The sequence below is a fragment of the Takifugu flavidus genome, chromosome 12, assembly GCF_003711565.1.
Source record: "Takifugu flavidus isolate HTHZ2018 chromosome 12, ASM371156v2, whole genome shotgun sequence".
NCBI lineage: Eukaryota > Metazoa > Chordata > Actinopteri > Tetraodontiformes > Tetraodontidae > Takifugu > Takifugu flavidus.
In genome coordinates, this window is record NC_079531.1 from 10,080,039 (window position 1) to 10,098,672 (window position 18,634).

Sequence of the window (18,634 nt, forward strand, 5' to 3'; positions counted from 1 at the left end):
GAATATTTTCTCATAATCTAAGCAGCTTTTATGACGTTGTCTGCTCCTCCTGTCAGGCACCTCAATTTTTTACATGTTTACAGCTTGAATATTTACAACAAATGTGATCATTTAGTCTGATATGTATGCTCATTGATCCATCCAGTTAAACAGAAATAAATACAGGATGTTGTGCCCAGAGACTGCCTGCATGTTCTGAGTTAATGCCAACAGTCTGAAGATGTGGTGTTGCTATTTAGCAGATCCAAAACTAACAGAATAATAGCGACTGTTCAACAGTTCACTGTTCACAGTTTTACCATTTTGATGTGAAAGTTCTCCTGTAAATATAATTCCATTGAAATCAGTTACAGAAACCTGGTTTGTTTTTAGCAACAATAGCAAAGGCTGTTGTAAAAAGTTGTTATATTTGCTGTAATTAGTCTGTAGGCTTGTGGCTGCAAATGTAGAAACGTAAACTCACTTTCCTACACAGAACTGCTGAGAATGTCCAGTGGAAAGACTCAGGATGTGGGGTTTAAACGGACTAGGACATTTCACAGTAGAAACAAACTAAAAGCAGAGTGCAGATATGGTTTATGAAGAACAGAAATAGGCAGGGAAATGTGAAAATAATCAACCAAAAAAGATGGAGCTAAAATGAACCACAGAAAAGGAGAGAAGGGTGAAGGAGCGAGGGACAGCTGAGTTAACTGTAGAATAAGAAGACACTGTTGCTATGACAACTGCCACCATGTGAGCTATCACTTGGGTGCCTGTTCCCTCACCCACACACAGAGGAAGCAAACAGACACTTATGTGTTCAGAGACACAACTCTTGAACATGTCCTGTAATCCCACACTGCCTGCCTGGCAACACACCTTCGCTAAATCCTCCTCCCCTCACTCAGCTGCCCACTCACCAACAGACAAACCTCCTGGCTTCTCACTGCTCCACCACCTTTACATCTGGTAAAGCGGTAAAGGTAGAGCTTGTACAGAAGAGATCAAAGAAGATGGTTAGAGGATGGATGAATAAAAAGCATGAAATAGTCTATAATCTTAAAAAGAGTTGTCATTTAAAAAAGGCGTAATCTGTGTTTAGCATTTTATGGTCAAATTATAGCAGCAGCCCAAAGGCAGTTAGCATATTCTTGGCCCAAAGGTTGTGAGAGCAATGTTCTGGTCAATGTTCAATGTTTCTATGAGCTTTTAAGGACAGTAGATGACCTTCAGAGTTTTGAGTGTCCTCAGGAGACAAGCCGCTAACAGGCTCTAAGGGAAGAACACTGTAAATTAAGAATTCTATTTTTACACAGAATCACTGATATAAGCCTTAACATTAAGTTTAAGCTACAAATCCAACACAATACCAAGACATTGGTATTGGCTACATTGAGCAGATGGCAGTATTTCCTTTCACTGGAGCCTGGTTTAGGTGTCGCAGAGTCAATGTCATGTCTAAAGCAGACAACAAACTCCCGAGTTTTGGTGTTTGTAGAAGTTACGTTAAGATCTGAGAAATATCATCACACCGTTCTATGAAAGCAGATAAGGACCCATACAAGAGGCTGCAGTCTGATCATGGAGATGATGTGCTGGGATGAGGATAAGCCTGTGTCGTGAAGAGCTCCTCCTGTTTCTGCCGATGTTGTCCTTAAATCATTCCAACTCACCTCCTGGAGCTGGAATTAGACCACAATGCCAGATAACCCTAACCCTAATCACAAGTCTTGAACCTCATGAAGTCGATCACTTTTGGCCCACTCCTGCCTATAGATGCATATTCCATAAATAGGAAAAGGAGCATATTGCAAACACTTTGCTGGCAGTTAGTGGTCATAATGTAAACCACCGTCTTCACCTGTCCTTCTACACGAATAATGGGAGTTTTCTATTTCAAAACCAGCAATAGCAGCAGGAATAAATCTATTTGCATACACGATACCATGTAGATTAGTTTATTACTATTATACCAAATTATTTCTATCTGTTGTATGTTCTATAGTAACAGTCACCACTTCATTCAGTATGTATTTGAATGCAAATAGCCAAATCATTTATTTGTTTATATATTTGTAAATAAATGCTGGTAATATAGGGTAATACCTTTTTTCAAAAAGCTTTATGACAGTTTTAGATGTAATGGTGTAACAGGGCCTTTGTGTTATAATGCGTTATAAAGCGTTTAATCACACAAAATATGGTCTGTTGTATGCTCAGCTGTCAGAAATACAGAATTTCCGGTGTTTAGTAATGGATTTGGGAACTCTGTCCTGCATTTCTTTTTCTGTGGTGCCCCTATAAAAGTGATGGCGATCCCTCCGCCTCTTCCCTTTTGCACAATACTCTCGTGGGAGAGGTGGGTGTCTCATTTTCCATCACGTCAGTTCAGATTGGTTACGTTTGGTTCTGTGTTCATCCATTTATGTATTCTAATTGATGTTTAATGTGTTTGTTTATTCATGTTAGAAATACAATAGAAGAGTCTCGCTAATGTTCGTCTTACCGCCTTGTCTGTCTTTAGGAACTCAAGCGGGCTGTTAACTGTCGCTCAATGTTATTATTTGTTGCTGCCAGGTATGTGACTAGTTGTATGGCCTTTTGCACAATACTCTCCTGGGAGTATTGTGTATACTCTCATGCAGCGTCATCTGGCCCTGGAGGGGAGCCAGACAGCCTTTTAAAGAGCCTCAGGTAATTAACTGCAACTGGTTGAGCTGGTCCCACCTGTCTCTTGCCCAGGTGAGTCTAATGAGGTTGACAGGAGAGAAGAGCACAAAAATGCGGCACCAATTGCACAGGTAACCATGGCAAGACATGACAAAAGACTTGTTAGTCCTACATTATTACTTGTATAGGAAGTCAATGATATGTGGAGCCATGGACCTTTCTCTGGTGTGGATAAGACAAACTATGCCGGCGTCAGGGACCAGAATGTCGCCAGTGGCTACCACGGAACTGAGAATGGAGAAAAACTGAAGGGAACAGAAAGAGATATATTAAAAAAACAAAAAACAAACAAACAAAAAACCCACAGTTGCAGCTAAGGCCAAAAGCACTGGTGGGCACCATGGTAACTGACAGAGTGGGCTTAAGATTCTTCCCAAATATCTAAGGGAAGAGCCCCGGGCACGAATATACGCCACCTTATCTAGGAAGAGAAGTACAGGAAGTTTGAGTCATTACAATGTGAGGCCCAGGCAGCTAGTGGCAAAGGTAAGGTAGCACAAGGTTGCCATTTTAAATGCAAATATTTAGCTTGTTGGACATAAATTTGCCGTGTGACTTATAGTGAGTTAAGGCCAAGAGGCAAGCCTCTGCGATGTTGTATGATGTGTGTCTATTCTGTTCGCTTCTATCTGTCCTCTCCCCTTCTCCTCCTTCTCTGCCCCGCTATCAGCAGGATCCCACATATGAGCCTGGTCTTGCTCAAGGTTTCCTTCTGTTAAAGGGAAGCTTCTTGTTGGGCATCAGACTCTTTGTTTCTATAAAGCACCTAGAAACAATTTAACAGATGCTGAAAAAAGATGATTTGATTTGTTGACCAGACATCTCATTCAAATGGACAAAACCCATTTTAAAGGCTTGATATTGAATTAATTTTGAAAATAATTTCAGATAGGCCACCAGATCATGTTTTAGGATGATTACATTTAGCTGTTGACACCATGTGAGTTGTGATTTTTTTTTCTGAGTATTTCACGATTTAAAATTAAGGGATCGGAGCCAGGGCTTTCTAGAGCCCCCAGCGGTTATCAGTGGTATTGTATGTAAAATCACTTCCGTGTTGGCTTCACTTTTCAGACCAGAAGATGAAATGTATTACGGTGGAATCTACCCACAATGATATGTTGCGCATGAATGGTATAACACAATATACTTTAAATAAAGCTCTCACACACATTCTAGTGCACTTTGAGTTTTTACAATGTTATGACTGTCTTTATTCAGTTTAGTAAACCTGAGTAAATCTCATATATTTCACAAAAATCTACTTTAACTGCAGACAAAGACTCTATGCTTTATTAATATTTCTATGTAGATTTTTGTGTTGATGTCTTATTCCATTATTAAAAACGCTATGAATACAATAGAATATAAAGTTAATTTAAGTGAAAGTGACACAATTTTTAAATAAGCATTTTCACTGGTTATCAGTCCAGAATGCAAAAAAAGTAAAAGAAAAAAAAAAGAAAATGAAAAAGTCAAATATGTTGGAATGGAGACAAACTGAACACAGAGGAAAACAGCAAGAAGAGCATATAAAACCAAACAGGAAGGAGCATCAGCTCAGCACAAATATTCTGGAAATCTTTTTATGCATGTGTTCATTAACTGCATCTCCATAGTAACAACAGCAGAATTCAGTCACCCACAGGGTGACTCTGTCTTTGATAAGCACATAGAATTCCATCCTCTCTCTCTCTCTCTCTCTCACACACACACACAAACACACGCACGCACTCAACTTGTTGCAGTAATACAGAGAAAGAGATCCAGCCATTACTGAGATCTGAAGCAGGAAGCGCAAGTCCCGCCTTTGTCTTTCTCTAACTGGGGCGAGATTGTGTTGGGCACTTCTGGTTGGACCATGTCTTTCTCACTGGCAATGATGTGCTTCACCAGACAATTAGCTGCTTCGTCAATGTTGATGTTTTCCTAGAAAAGGGGAAGATGCACTGAAATGATTTGGGGACTTGATCAATGCAAACACAACCCCGGTCTAGTTTGCAATCTTTCCTCTACACTATAGAGGTGATGTTGGGCATTTTCTTAGCATAGGCAGTTATTGATCGACTTTCAAGATGTACATTTGAGTGTGTGTCCAGTCACTTTCTTTAGAGGGAAAATACATACACCCATATAGATATATGTATAAACATGTGTATGCATGTGTTGACTGTTGTTACTTCTCTGCTATTTTATGGGATTTATGTGAGTCCCTCTCACCTTAGCAGATGTCTCATACCATCCCACAAACCCATTATCTTGGCAGAACTGGTCCATCTTAATTCCATTATTGGTCAGTACGTCATTGTCCTGGTCACATTTGTTAGCCAAAAGCAGAGTGGCTATATGTTTCCCATTAGCAAGTGTCACTTTGGAATCCAAGTCTTCTTTCCATTTAGTGACAGCCTCAAATGAGGCAGGCCTCGTCACATCAAAAACAATGAAGGCGCCCATGGCCTCACGGTAGTAAACACGGGTCATGTTGCCAAACCTTTCCTGACCTGCAACACAGCCATTGACACATCCAAGAATTTTATTAGTGTGTGTACATGAGCAAAACTATTTAGTTTTATTCAAACATTAGACACTTTTTAAATACACCTTTTCACATACTTGCCATCTTTTTTCTGATCTACAGGAAATAATGCCATAGAGTCAGAGGTGAAATAGAAGGACTTTGGTCTTTGCTGTGTGAACATGCCAGATGAAAAAAGACCTAATAGCTGTTGGGATGTTACCTTTTCTATCGCTCAGCCATCAACAGCAGTCAGCTTCAGCCATCATTGCACAACTCACAGGCTCATGTGCTGTGACCACTGAAAACAGCAGGTCAAAAAGGACGATAAGGACTAAACAACTAGACAGATGGATCAAGCAGATGTCCTCGTAAGGATTTCCCTTAATTAATCAATTGACTGAACAATCAGGGGACCAATGTCAGAAGATAATTGTTTTATATTTCCATTAAGAAGTTATTCTATACAAGAATAATATTATAACAATCATAACAATATTTTACACTTTACAGTGATATCTGTGTGTAGAGGAAGTTCCAGGGAAAGATTGGGAGTAGGAAGTCTTAACTCTTCTAAATGGAACTTAACGTTTATGGTTGCTATGGTAGCAAATGTTCCTGTAAAAAGAGTCACTCATAATACAAACTATCTGTACATCAGAGCCAGGAGCTCCAATCTCACTCACATGAGTTTGAGACATATGACAGTTTACGCCTACTGGAGAGAGCTCAATGGAGGGGAGAGAGCAGCCGGTCAGGGAGTTCTTTCAAACCTCAGCCGACACTCATGTGAGATGATTCAGCTGTAGCCTTCAGCTTTGATGTCTTAGCCAACAGCAGCGCAGTAATAACCAGCCTTTATTATGTATGTATGCACACACACACACACACACACATGTGTGTGTCTCTATATCCCTTGAACATTCAACTAACAGTCAGTCAGACAGGATAGTGTTCCCATTATGGGAATGTTGATGTGATGAGTTTTCTCATGTGAAATTTTCACTTGACATGAAAAGTCATTTTGGCTTGTTTGCCTTTATACTAGATTAACAATTTAATATGAATAAGCCTGATAGGTCATCAGGACAACAGGAAGGCATACTGGGAGAAACTTGTGATTGCAGGGATTTGTGAGATTTGTAGCCATGTGATTTGTCAACAGAGCTGTTCCCCTGGAAAAGCTACTTTAGCTGTGAGAGAGCTTTAGAAAACACATATTTTTAAATTATACCATTTCATTCATACAGTAATTTAATGGTAAAGCATGATATTTTGCTCCAGTGAGCCACTGAGTCATGAATTCCAAACCAGCTTGTGTCCAAATTTGTAACTGTACTGAATGTATTTAGTTATTTACACAGGATGACTAAGCTACTGTCTAAGTTCTGACCTGTTCAAAGTAACTTTTTTTATTTAATGCAGAAAGGTTGAAATACCTGCGATGTCCCACAACTGAAGACGGACTGTCTCCTGGTCCCAGTTGAGAACTTTAAGTGCAAAGTCCACCCCAATGGTGGCTCTGTAGTTGGGGCTGAAGTTGTGATGCACATAGCGCTTGATGATGCTGGTCTTGCCAACGCCGAGGTCCCCGATCACAAGGATCTTATACAGATGTTCCTTTTGGTGGTTGTTGTGCATGACGACCAAGGAGTGTGAGAGCTGAGCATAAATACACCAGAACTGAGAGGATGGGTGCGCAGGGAGAGATGGAGGAGCAGTGGTGAGCAGAGTTCTGCATTGACTGAGAGAACGAATGGGAGGTCCGCCCTGGTCCCAGCAGGGGAAGGGGGGGCCAGAGTACTTTGGGCCTTGTGACTGAATTAAGGGAGTGCCTCCAGAGAGAGGAGAAACACGTCAGCTGTAAGCAAACAAGTTGTACACTTCTGAAGAAGTAAGAACAATGGATACTTTGGAGTACTTTAGTCTTTTCTTCTTTGAAAAAAATACCTTCATCTTTATCATGAGGGTCCCCCTGGGAAGACCCAGCTATCCGGCGGACCCTCCTCTCCAGTACCACTGAATAGACCTTACCAGGGAGGCTGAGGAGTGTGATCCCCCTATAGTTGGAACACACCCTCTGGTCCCCCTTCTTAAAAAGAGGGACTACCACCCCGGTCTGCCAATCCAGCGGAACCGCCCCTGATGTCCATGCGATGTTGCAGAGTCGTGTCAACCAGGACAGACCTACAACATCCAGAGCCTTAACGCACTCCGGGCGGATCTCATCCATCCCCGGGGCCTTGCCACCGAGGAGTTTTTTGACTACATTCAGCCCCAGAGATATGAGAGCCTGTACCCAGGTCCCCGGGCCCTGCTTCTTCACTGGAAGGCGCGTTGGTGAGATTAAGGAGGTCTTTGAAGTATTCCTTCCACTGATCCACAACATCCCGAATTGAGGTCAGCAGCACACCATCGCCACTATACACAGTCTTGACAGTGCACTGCTTCCCCTTCCTCAGACGGCGGATGGTGTTTCAGAACCTTTTCTAAGCCGTCCAAAAGTCGTTCTCCAAGAACTCACCAAACTCTTCACATGCCTGTGTCTTTACCTCGGCAACCACCGTAGCTGCATTCCGCTTGGCCTGCCGGTACATATCTGCTGCCTCAGGAGTCCCACAGGCCAGTAAGGCCCGATACGACTCCTTCTTCAGCCTGACGGCATCCCTCACCGCTGGTGTCCACCAGCGGGTTCGGGCATTGCTGCTATGACAGGCACCAACCACCTTGCGGCCACAGCACTGGTCAGCTGCCTCAACAATGGAGGCACATAACATGGTCCACTCGGACTCAATGTCCCCTGCCTCCCCCGGGACATGGTCAAAGTTCTCCTGGAGGTGTGAGTTGAAGCTCCTTCTGACAGGAGACTCTATCAGGCGTTCCCAGCAGACCCTCTCAATACGTTTGGTTCTGCCGGGTCTGTCCGGCATCCTTCCCCACCATCGCAGCCAACTCACCACCAGGTGGTGATCAGTTGACAGCTCTGCCCCTCTCTTCACCCGGGTGTCCAGAACATGCGGCCGCAAATTCGATGACACGACCACAAAGTCGATCATCGAGCTGCGGTTTTAGGCATCCTGGTGCCAAGTGCACATGTCGACGCCTTTATGCCTGAACAAGGTGTTTGTTATGGACAATCTGAGATGAGCACAGAAGTCCAACAACAGAACACCACTCGGGTTGAGATCAGGGGGGCCATTCTTCCCAATCACACCTCTCCAGGTCACACTCAGAAAAAAAGCTAACCAGGCCATCCCAACAACTGGACCATCACCAGATGTGCTGACTGTGGGAACATACAGGTTCTCCAATGAGCCCTTAAACTCCTTCAGTCCTATATATTTTTCTGAGGCATCATTGCTAATTCAGAAATCCAAGTCCACCACGTATCTTTTAGATCCCATCCCAACACACCTGTTGAAGGATGTTTTACCATTGATAGGCAGCTCTATCCTGGATCAGATCAATTGTTCTTTAGTGACAGATTATGTACCCCGGTCCTACAAGGTGGCAGTGATTAAGCCGTTGCTTAAAAAACCATCACTGGATCCTGATGTCTTAGCAAATTATAGGCCAGTAGCCAACCTTCCATTTATCTATAAATTCTTGAAAGGGTGGTGGTGACTCAGTTACTGGAGCACCTGCAGAGAAACAGCCTATTTGAGATGTTTCAGTCAGGCTTTAGAGCTCACCACAGGACAGAAACAGCACTTCTTAAAGTTACTAATGATTTTCTTATAGCTTCAGATCATGGACTGGTCTCTATGCTGGTTCTGCTGGACCTCAGTGCTGCTTTTGATACAGTTGATCACAGCATCCGGTTACAGAGACTGGAACATGTGACTGGGATTAAAGGGACAGCACTAGACTGGTTTAGATCATATTTATCTGATACCATTTTTCTCATGTCCATGGCGTTCCCTCTTCATACAGTAGGGTTAGCCATGGAGTTCCTCAAGGTTCTGTACTTGGACCAATCCTCTTCACCTTGTACATGCTTCCCTTAGGGAACATTATTCGGCAACATGGGATAAATTTTCATTGTTATGCTGATGACACTCAGCTTTATTTATCCATAAAACCAGAGGAGACAGAGAAGTTAGTGAAGCTTCAGACCTGTCTTAAAGACATAAAGTCCTGGATGTCTTCAAATTTCCTCCTCCTTAACTCAGGAAAAACTGAGAACATGGTGTTTGGTCCCGAACCTCTCAGATAGATTAGATCACATTATAACTCTAGATGGTATCTCCTTAGCATGTAGTCTCTCTGTGAGGTATCTTGGAGGTATCTAGGCGTAACTTTTGACCAAAACCTCTCCTTCAACTCACACATTAAAACTGTCTCTATAAATGCCTTTTCACTTGAGGAACATCACACTATTGTAATTCTTTATTATCAGGGTGTACAAACAACTCTTTAAGAAGCCTCCAGTTGATCCAAAATGCTGCAGCCAGAGTTCTGACAGGTATTGACAAAAGAGATCACATAACTCCTGTACTGGCGTCTCTTCATTGGCTGCCCGTAAAATGTAGAATAATTTTTAAAAACCCTTCTTTTGACCTACAAGGTCATCAGAGGCCTAGCTCCATCCTACCTGGAGGAGCTAGTGACACCTTACCAGCCCAATAGACCTCTCCGCTCTCAGAATGCTGGTCGACTTGTGGTTCCCAGAGTCTTTAGGAGTAGAATGGGGGGCCGAGCATTTAGCTACCAGGCCCCTCTGCTAAGGAACCAGCTCCCTGTCCAGGTACGGGAGGCTGACTCCATCTCTACTTTTAAGATCAGACTTAAAACCTACCTTTTTGAAAAAGCTTATTGTTACTAATTCTGTAGTTCCAGTTACTATCATAGACAGACAAATTATCATACTTAGGGGGTCGTCTAATGATTAGGTTAACATCTTAGCTATACTGTTATAGGCCAAGGCTGCCGGGGTCCAGAAACATAATCACCTGACAGGCCTCTGTCACCCCACTGGGTCATGGTTTCCTCTCTTCTCCTCTCCTCTCCTCATCAAGTAGACTAGTTATGCTGATTCTTGTGTAGTTTTTCTGCTTCTTCCCCCCCTCCCCTCTCTATTTATTTACAGGTATCACCACCTTTGGAGCTGCATGATGACCTCCGGCCCCGCTGACCCACTCGGCCGGCGGCTTGCATAAATAGTGTATTTTTGTACGTGTTTCTGTGCTCTGTGCCCATCCTCTTCTCTCCTCTCCTTTCTCCATTCCATCCTCTACCTATCCTCCCCCCTCTCTCTCTCTCTACCCAGCCAGCCATCAGCAGGAGGGTCCCCCTACATGAGCCTGGTCATGCTCAAGGTTTCTTCCTGTTAAAGGGGACTTTTTCCTTGCCACTGTTGCTTGTCTGGGGTTAGGCCCTGGGATTCTGGAAAGCGCCTTGAAACAATTTTGATTGTTGATCTTTATTTATAAAGATTGATTTGATTTGACACTGTCGCTGCCAACGTGAGCATTGAAGTCACCCAGGAGGACGAGGGAACCCGCCGAAGGAGCACTCTCCAGGACTCCAAAAAAGGTGGATACGCTGAACTGCTGTTTGGGCCATAGGATCCGTCCCCCCACCCAAAGGCGAAGGGAGGCTACCCTCTCGTTCACCGGGGTAAACTCCAATATACAGGCACTGAGCCGGGGAGCAACAAGGATTGCCACCCCTGCCCGTCGCCTCTCACCATTGGCAACTCCAGAATGGTAGAGAGTCCAACCCCTCTCGAGAAGACTGGTTCCAGAGCCCTTGCTATGCATCGAGGTGAAGCCGACTATATCTAGTCGGAACTGCTCAACCTTGCGCACCAGCTCAGGGTCCTTTCCCATCAGAGAGGTGACATTCCACGTCCCTAGAGCTAGTTTCTGCAGCCAGGGATCAGACCGCCAGAATGCACCCGACCCCCTTGGCCCCTCCTGCTGGTGGTGAGCCCACGCGAAGGGGGTCCAATGTTATCTCTTCGGGCTGTGCCCAGCCAGACTCCATGGGCAGAGGTCCACCAGGCGCTCGGCAACGTGCCACGCCCCAGGCCTGGCTTCAGTAGAGGGCCCCGGTGACCCGCTTCCGGGCAAGGAAAACTTGGGACCAATAATCTTTTTCATCATTGGGGGTACTGGGCTACGCTTTGTCTGATACCTCACCTAGGACCTTTTTGCCATGGGTGGCCCTACCAGGGGCATAAAGCCCCAGACAATGGAGCTCCTAGGATCATTGCGGCAGGCAAACCCCTCCACCACGATAAGGTGGTAGCCCAGGAGGGGAGTAACTAGATATTTTTTTAAAAGGCAGTATTAATGGACAACTACAAAATAATATAAAAGAGATAACAGCAACACAAAAAGGGAATATCATCAGAATAATACTGTTTAGACTGCAACTCAAATAGCAACTTGGAAGTTTGATTAAATGTAGTTAAATAAATCCAGTGTAACTTACTAAATTTTTGCCACATAGATGTGGTTAAATTCATGCTTGAAGAAGAGATGCTCAAAAATGTACTTACCGTACATTTTTTTATTATGTATGAAAGATCAGTGCAATCGTCACAGGTGAGCATGTCTGGCAGCATAAGACACAATCAAAATAGTCATTTACTGTGCTTCTTTAACCCTTAATGATTCTCCCTTTCATAATAGTTCCAAACAAATGATTACATGATGATGGTCCAAAGCTTTTGATTTGTATTGTCTGTTTTAGCTTTAAAAAAACATTTTAATTAAAAAGGATGGATTTGTCAGGTAGCGATTCCTCCCGCTCAGATGTCTACAGCTTGGGGATGGGGCTAGCAGCCACAGCAATGCTCTCGATAGCACATTCATCACTTCCTCTACGGATCCGGAAGTAGCCGTCCTCACCCCAGCTGCTGCCCCAGCTATTCTTCACGATCCAGTACTTCTGTCCAGTCATGTGGCAGCGGCCATATCCCACCAAGAGCACTGCGTGGTTTGTCAGCTCGAAGGGGTTCACATGGTCGGTGAGGCCCGTATGGTGGTAGATGCCCCCCTTGTAGCTCATGAAGTCAGAGTAGACCTGAGGATTGATTAGCAAGTGTCAATTATGATTAAACATTAGCAAATAGTCAATATGCTAACAGTGGTGGTCAAAATGAGAACAGTTGGCACAGGGGACAACCTCTGGATTTCAACATGGTTCTCCTTCTAACAACCAATTATCTGCTGGTTGGCAACATCTTACTATATGACAAAGAAAATGCCTTTATTTATTTATTTTTACACTGTAGTCGGTAGACAGGGGAGAAAGCGGAAGGAAAATCAGAAATGCATCGGGAATAAAAAATCAAAATGTTGAATAAAAGCAGATTTGCTGTTATTTCATAAACTGTTGACTCCAACAAAATAACACAGATGTAAAAATGTGCATGGCTGATACCTCCAAGGCCACTGCCATGGGTCCATTTTTGACCAGTTCGACCATCATTGCTGCCTCACTGCATCCACCATAAAAGCCCCCAACGTACTTGTACTCTGCAGTATAACCACGCCTGCAGCTTTGGGAAATGCCACATGGGGAGTCTTTCCCCATGTATGGAAAGCAAGACTCATCCACAATGCCAAAATCTTGGACATACTTTCCGGTAAGATAAGGAAATCCACCATCACAACCTTAAAAGGAAGAGGAAAGATGTATTTCAAGGGGCTGCTATGAATTTGTCAAGTCATTTCTCACTCTAGAGGAGATGAAATGACGGTTCCTTTATAAATTCCACAGTAACGTCTATTTCTCATTACGCTTTTTCATGCAGGTCCCATAAATCATTGCTCCTCATTCTATACATTGTCCGCTACAGCCAGACTAATATCAATATTAATATAATCCGTAAAAGATCAGGTTTAAACTAAACTGCTCTTTACCTTGAGAATATTCAGAACAGGAAACCACCTGTTGGGGACTTAAGACAGGACTCTGGCTATTATTGGTGAGTATTCGAAGACGAGCTTCCAGCATTCCCATTGTGGCAAAACAATAACAGCTGCCACAAGATCCTGAAAGACACATTTACATAACGAATACACACAATTACACACAATTGCTCTTTAGGTGAATTATTATTAGCAACATTGCATCTATATGCCAGATTAATGACAACTAGGTTTTTTTTGTATAGCAAAGTTTACATTTTCTTTGTCTTTGGTAGCATTGCTTTGCATCCGTGTGACTCAGGACAAAAACAATCGTGATTCCTTCTGTATATTCAGGAGAATAGTTGGCTGGGATTTTTGGCCCATTCTACCTGACAGAACTGCTTTAGTGAGTCGAGATCCTGTGGTACACTGAGTGAAAGAGGGAGAAGCAGGAAAGCAGCAGCCTGAAAACGAATGGGAACCCTGGTGGGCGTGAGCTCTCAACTCGCTTTAGCTAATAGGTTTAGGGTTATTACAAGCATAACAGCTCTGTATGGCTTCAAGGGGCCGCAACTGAACCAACCCAGGCCTTTCCATGCAGGTCCTTGAAGCTCTACAGAGGCTCTTCAGACACTTGAATGTCCACCTGCGCTCTCAGGCTGTGCACAAACACACAGGCAGGGAATGAAAGTAGCTGTGAAGCTGCTGGTTCAGTCTGCCCTGGATTTTCAAATGGTGTGCTTCAAATGTAGATACATGTACATACTGTACATATGTATATATATACATATGTACACATATGTACGTATGTCTGTACATATTTACATGCATGTACTGTACGTATGTACATACATGTATGTGTGTGTTTAGTTTTCACCTTGGTTTCGCACAGGGCTGACAAAGTTAACTCCCTCCACGTTCCGCCAGTCCCAGAGCTCCGGCAGAGCTGCTGCCTTCTTGGCCAACTCAGCATCCACATTTGTTGGATGAACACGTCTGAAGTAACACAAATCAATTGTTCACACTTTAATAATTCACAGATTTTCAGAATGAAGGACATTGTGTGTTAAAAAACTCAACAAAACCCTAAAAGCCCCAGCCTCTCCCAAACCCTCTACCCAGGTTAGGGATAGGGTTAGATTCCACCAGCAACCTCAGTTCTACTCTTGGTGTCTCTAGTCCTCTGAGTTTCTCCCACACTGTCAGCCCTTTTCCAGTGTCCAACTCATTGGCCCCCCCAGAAATCTAAGCCCTCCTTTGTCGCCTACTTTTCATCACCTACCACTTTCCTCTTGATAATATCTACCATAAATTCAACATGCATTTCCACTGCTTCGGTCAACAGCTCTGCTCTTCACCCCCAGGTGAAGAACTTGGGTGTCATCTTTGATAGTTCACTATCATTTCACTCTACATATTTTTATTTATGTGCAACAATAACCATCTGTACCCTGCCCTCACCAAACATGCCACTTCTATCCTCATCCACAGCCTGCTCACCTCCTGTATTGACTAGTGTGACTCCCTTCTCTTTGGTCTCCATCAAAAATCCAAACAGCACCTTTCTGTTACTTTTATCTTTGCCAGAACTCCCTCATTCCACCACATCTCCCTCCTCCTCCAACTACTCTATTGGTTCCGGATCAAATATACTGTAGATAAAATCCTGCTGTGTACATCTAAGGCTATCTACAACCTTGGGCCCCCCGTATCTGTCATCTTCTCCATATCCCGCTCACTCCAATCTTGGTCCTCTAGCCACCTCACCGAACCCACACCACAAGGAGCCAAGCTTTCAGGCGCTCTAATCCCCAACTGTGGAACTCTCCCAGCAGACGTATGAAAAATCTGCTCCCTCTCTCTGCTGTATTATGTCTCTATAAAGTTTCCTTGAGGGTTTAGAAATGTGCTTATATGTATTATTATTGTTTTAAATAGTAATAATAATATAATTATAATTGCACATATACAGTATTAAACTATGTTGCTGGCAGCCTGTACTCATTTAGCTGGAAAGATGTCCAAGTCTTAATGCACAATTTCAATACTGCAAATGGAAAGCTGCTATAAAATGACATACAATAATACATATAAAATGAAATTACACCTGAAACTATAGTTTCAGGTGTAATAAGCCAATACGCCATTGTTGTTATAGTACCTGGGACTCTCTTTTAAACATGTGGCTAAACCAGCGGATATTCTGCCTCCTGTATGTGTATGTTTTCTTCTGTAGTTTCTCTGCTTCTTTTCCCCTCTCTCTCTTTCTGTATCCAATTCTACAGGTATCACAGCCATTATAGCTGTATGCTGACCTGCTGACCTCCAACCCTGCTGACCCACTCAACTCCTACACCAGCACTTTGTTATAATTAATGCTTGTTGGGGGTCAGGCCCTGGGATTCTTTAAAGCGCCTAGAAACAATCTTGATTGTAACAGATGCTCTATAAATAAAGATTGATTTGAGATTGATGTGAAAATACTCACATGGGGATACGGGAGGCAAAGCCCCCGGCGCGGTTGAACAGCTCCTCCCGAGTGAATGTTTCAAGCTCTGGGTAAGGTACAGCCTTCCAGGAACTCTGGACCTTGTTAATGGTTTCAATGAAGTCCACATTATGTTTATACAGCACCTGAAGCAACCTGGGGGGGGGGGGTGGTATTACTGCTTCATTATCTTATAAAGAGCTCTTTATTCCGTTATTTGCAGGACTTTTATGCAAACTGCCTTTACATGGAGTAAACAGGGACAATGAGAAATTTGCTAATTTAATTTTCTGAGAAGTTGTAAGTTTTTGTGAAAGCATTTTGTTTCAACAATTAAAGGAAATGATCCTAGAATTAGTGCGATACATGAAAACTACTTTACCATTTTTCTCAAAACATTTTTGGGGGCTGTATCCTTCATAATGTACATACCCACTGTTGTGGAGTGATCTGTAATTTGCTCGTGGTGGTACTGATTTCACTTTCTTCCCTGTGAAACAGGCCCAGTTGTGCCCAAGAACATCATGAGCCCACCCTGGCAGGGTCTGGTCACAGTAGCTGATCACCTTGGAGCCTTGTTCTGTGTACTGCCAGCGTAGATAAAGGTGAGCGTCACAATTTACACTTAAGCTGTGAATACGGAAACCTAAATCAGAACAAGTTAACAAGGATGTAAAACTAAAAGTCATTTGCAAACCTTCATGCAACTCAGTGTCATGGGATCAATGAGACACTGCTGCATTAAGCAAACATGGAAACACTTCCTGTTTGATACAACTCAGTTAAAGTGAAATAAAGTAAAATTTGCTATGATCCGGCCAGGAGAATGTATCGTCCATGACATGAGACAAGCTTAAAGACTGTACAAGACTTGCATATTATGCAGTTCATAGAAAACAAATTCGTGAATTTGTTTTTTAATGAACACATTTACCTTAAAGAAGGCGAACAACTTGTACCCATTGATGACCAACTCAAAACCCTGGTTGTAAATCAGGGTAAAAAACCCAGAATTCCCCAGTTGGTCAGTGGCGACAGACAGTTTCTCCAAAGTCACAGTCCAGCTGCTCTCTCCTATAGCTGAGGAGGCCAGAAGCAACAAATGACCTTTTTAGAAGGCAGATCTTTATTTCAATTAGTTTTCAAATATCAGATCTTTAAATCAGGTTTCAATTAATCTCCAATGTCTTCAATGTCACTGATCAACTCATTCTTCTTGATATAAAGATAGTTATCATATAACCACGTGATAATATTTCGCTTATATGCTACTGATACTATGAATAATAATTCATTTAATATGGAAGCGCCTTCGAGACACTCAATGATTCTTGACAGAGACACAACACAGCAGATTATTCTGGCATGTGATTCATGTAGCACACATGGATATTATTTCTTTCACAGTGCAGAAAATCACGTTGGTGAAAAATCACCTTGGTGTCAAGAATCTTTTACCTTCAGCGGAGCAGTTGACGGAGCGGTCGTGTCCTCCTTTGGACATCTGCAGCACCCATGTCCCCAACAGGTCTTCATAGGTGCAGTTTGCTGGCGTGTCACCCCAAGAGCCCTCGATCAGAAACAGGAACAAGCACAGATGAGCACCACGAAGCTTCATCTTTCTACACAGCACAACTTCTGTCCCCCCAAAACACAGAAAAGCGCAGTCAGTTGTTGCGATCAAAACGTTTGATTTTTGACCCACAAACAGCTTTAAAGTATCGACCTTAAAGTTGAAACAAAGACCCAGAAGTAACTTTTACGGATGTAACGCCGAAGACAGCGCATTACGCATGCGCATCATTAGCTAGCTGCTTAGGTGGACAGTGTTTTTAGTATCAATTTCAGATACATGAATACTATATATGACGTACATATACACTATAACCAGGCATTAATTATTCTATTGCGTCTTCTTATTCTTTTCTACATGTTTTGTACTTCGTGTTTTGTAACGAAGACGGAAGTACATGCCATGGCTTATCTCGATCTTGTCGTTCCTCTTTTTGGTTTCGTTTTGGTTTCTGTTTCTTTGTTGCAACCTGACGCATGGGCATCAGACAAGTAAGGAGAGCACAAATAGACATTAAAAGTTAAGAAAGGAAGGAGGGAAAACTCAAATTTCTCTGTTGACGACGAAACCTGCAGCTGAGAAAGGGTGAAAACTACAGTAATTATTGTGTCTTGTAGCTCATGTCTAAAGTAATGGATCGATATGAATAAGTCAGGACACGAGGAATCAAGAGTAAAATATTTTCGTACAACTTGAGACAACACAAAGAACCTGTTCAGGTAACTGCCAAATGGCATGAATTATCTTCCATGCAATTATATTAACATAATCAAATTTTTTTCAGCTTGCAATGCCTTTTTTTAATATTCCAGATTTTAGTGCTGTGTCATCATAATAAAGTGATTTACATGTATTTTGTTCTACTTGTTAATAAAGCTGTTAGTTGTGACTCTAAATAACAACAAACCCCACTGTGAAATGTCACTTTCATTTTTAAAGAATAGCATACCTGCTAGAAAGCTCCAAACCGACTGCTGTGCAGCTGTATCAGGCAAACTGTATCAGAGAAACAAAATCAAGGCATCTAACCAGAACTGCAAAAAGAGCAGCAAGTGCAGGTATTATAATAATAAGTAAATAAATGCCTCATGTATAGTGTATATTTTTACAATAGTTACAATAGTTACATTTAATGCACATATCCATCTGTAAAGTGCAGAAACTATTTACAGCAAGCTAGATGAAATGTGCAAATGATAAATTAGGAAATGTACAGATAAGTTAAATTAAAGTGCATAAATGTGCATAAATAAGTGTTAACAGTAGTTATATGGGTTATTAAGCTATATTGTGTTATTGCGTAAACTAATGTATTGTAGTGAAGTGAAAAAGTCTTTTGATCTGAGGTGGGCCTGTGAAGTGGTGTGTTCTGTGGGGTCAGCTGGAGTTCAGCAAGGACAAAGCTCTGGAGAAGAAGCTGTTCCTCAGACTGCTGGACCTTGTCCTGAGGGTTCACCGCCCGCTAAAAATCCTTGCACTCA

The 18,634-nt window shown here is 42.6% G+C and overlaps 2 protein-coding genes across 2 annotated transcripts; both read right to left on the minus strand.

Moving 5' to 3' along the window:
- Nucleotides 1-3,891: 3,891 nt before the first annotated feature.
- On the minus strand, nucleotides 3,892-6,880 carry rab38a (RAB38a, member RAS oncogene family). The gene is made up of 3 exons (XM_057050704.1): nucleotides 6,667-6,880; nucleotides 4,933-5,213; nucleotides 3,892-4,641 (listed from the first exon to the last, which is right to left on the minus strand). The coding sequence occupies exons 1-3, from the start codon at nucleotides 6,866-6,868 to the stop codon at nucleotides 4,486-4,488; spliced, it is 639 nt and encodes a 212-aa protein (XP_056906684.1). The 5' UTR covers nucleotides 6,869-6,880; the 3' UTR covers nucleotides 3,892-4,485.
- A 4,848-nt stretch (nucleotides 6,881-11,728) lies between these two features.
- On the minus strand, nucleotides 11,729-17,410 carry ctsc (cathepsin C). Its single transcript, XM_057050697.1, has 9 exons — nucleotides 17,307-17,410; nucleotides 17,039-17,218; nucleotides 16,515-16,660; nucleotides 16,013-16,167; nucleotides 15,581-15,736; nucleotides 13,970-14,088; nucleotides 13,102-13,233; nucleotides 12,620-12,852; nucleotides 11,729-12,259 (listed from the first exon to the last, which is right to left on the minus strand). The coding sequence occupies exons 2-9, from the start codon at nucleotides 17,196-17,198 to the stop codon at nucleotides 11,993-11,995; spliced, it is 1,368 nt and encodes a 455-aa protein (XP_056906677.1). The 5' UTR covers nucleotides 17,199-17,218; nucleotides 17,307-17,410; the 3' UTR covers nucleotides 11,729-11,992.
- Between the last annotated feature and the right edge of the window lie 1,224 nt (nucleotides 17,411-18,634).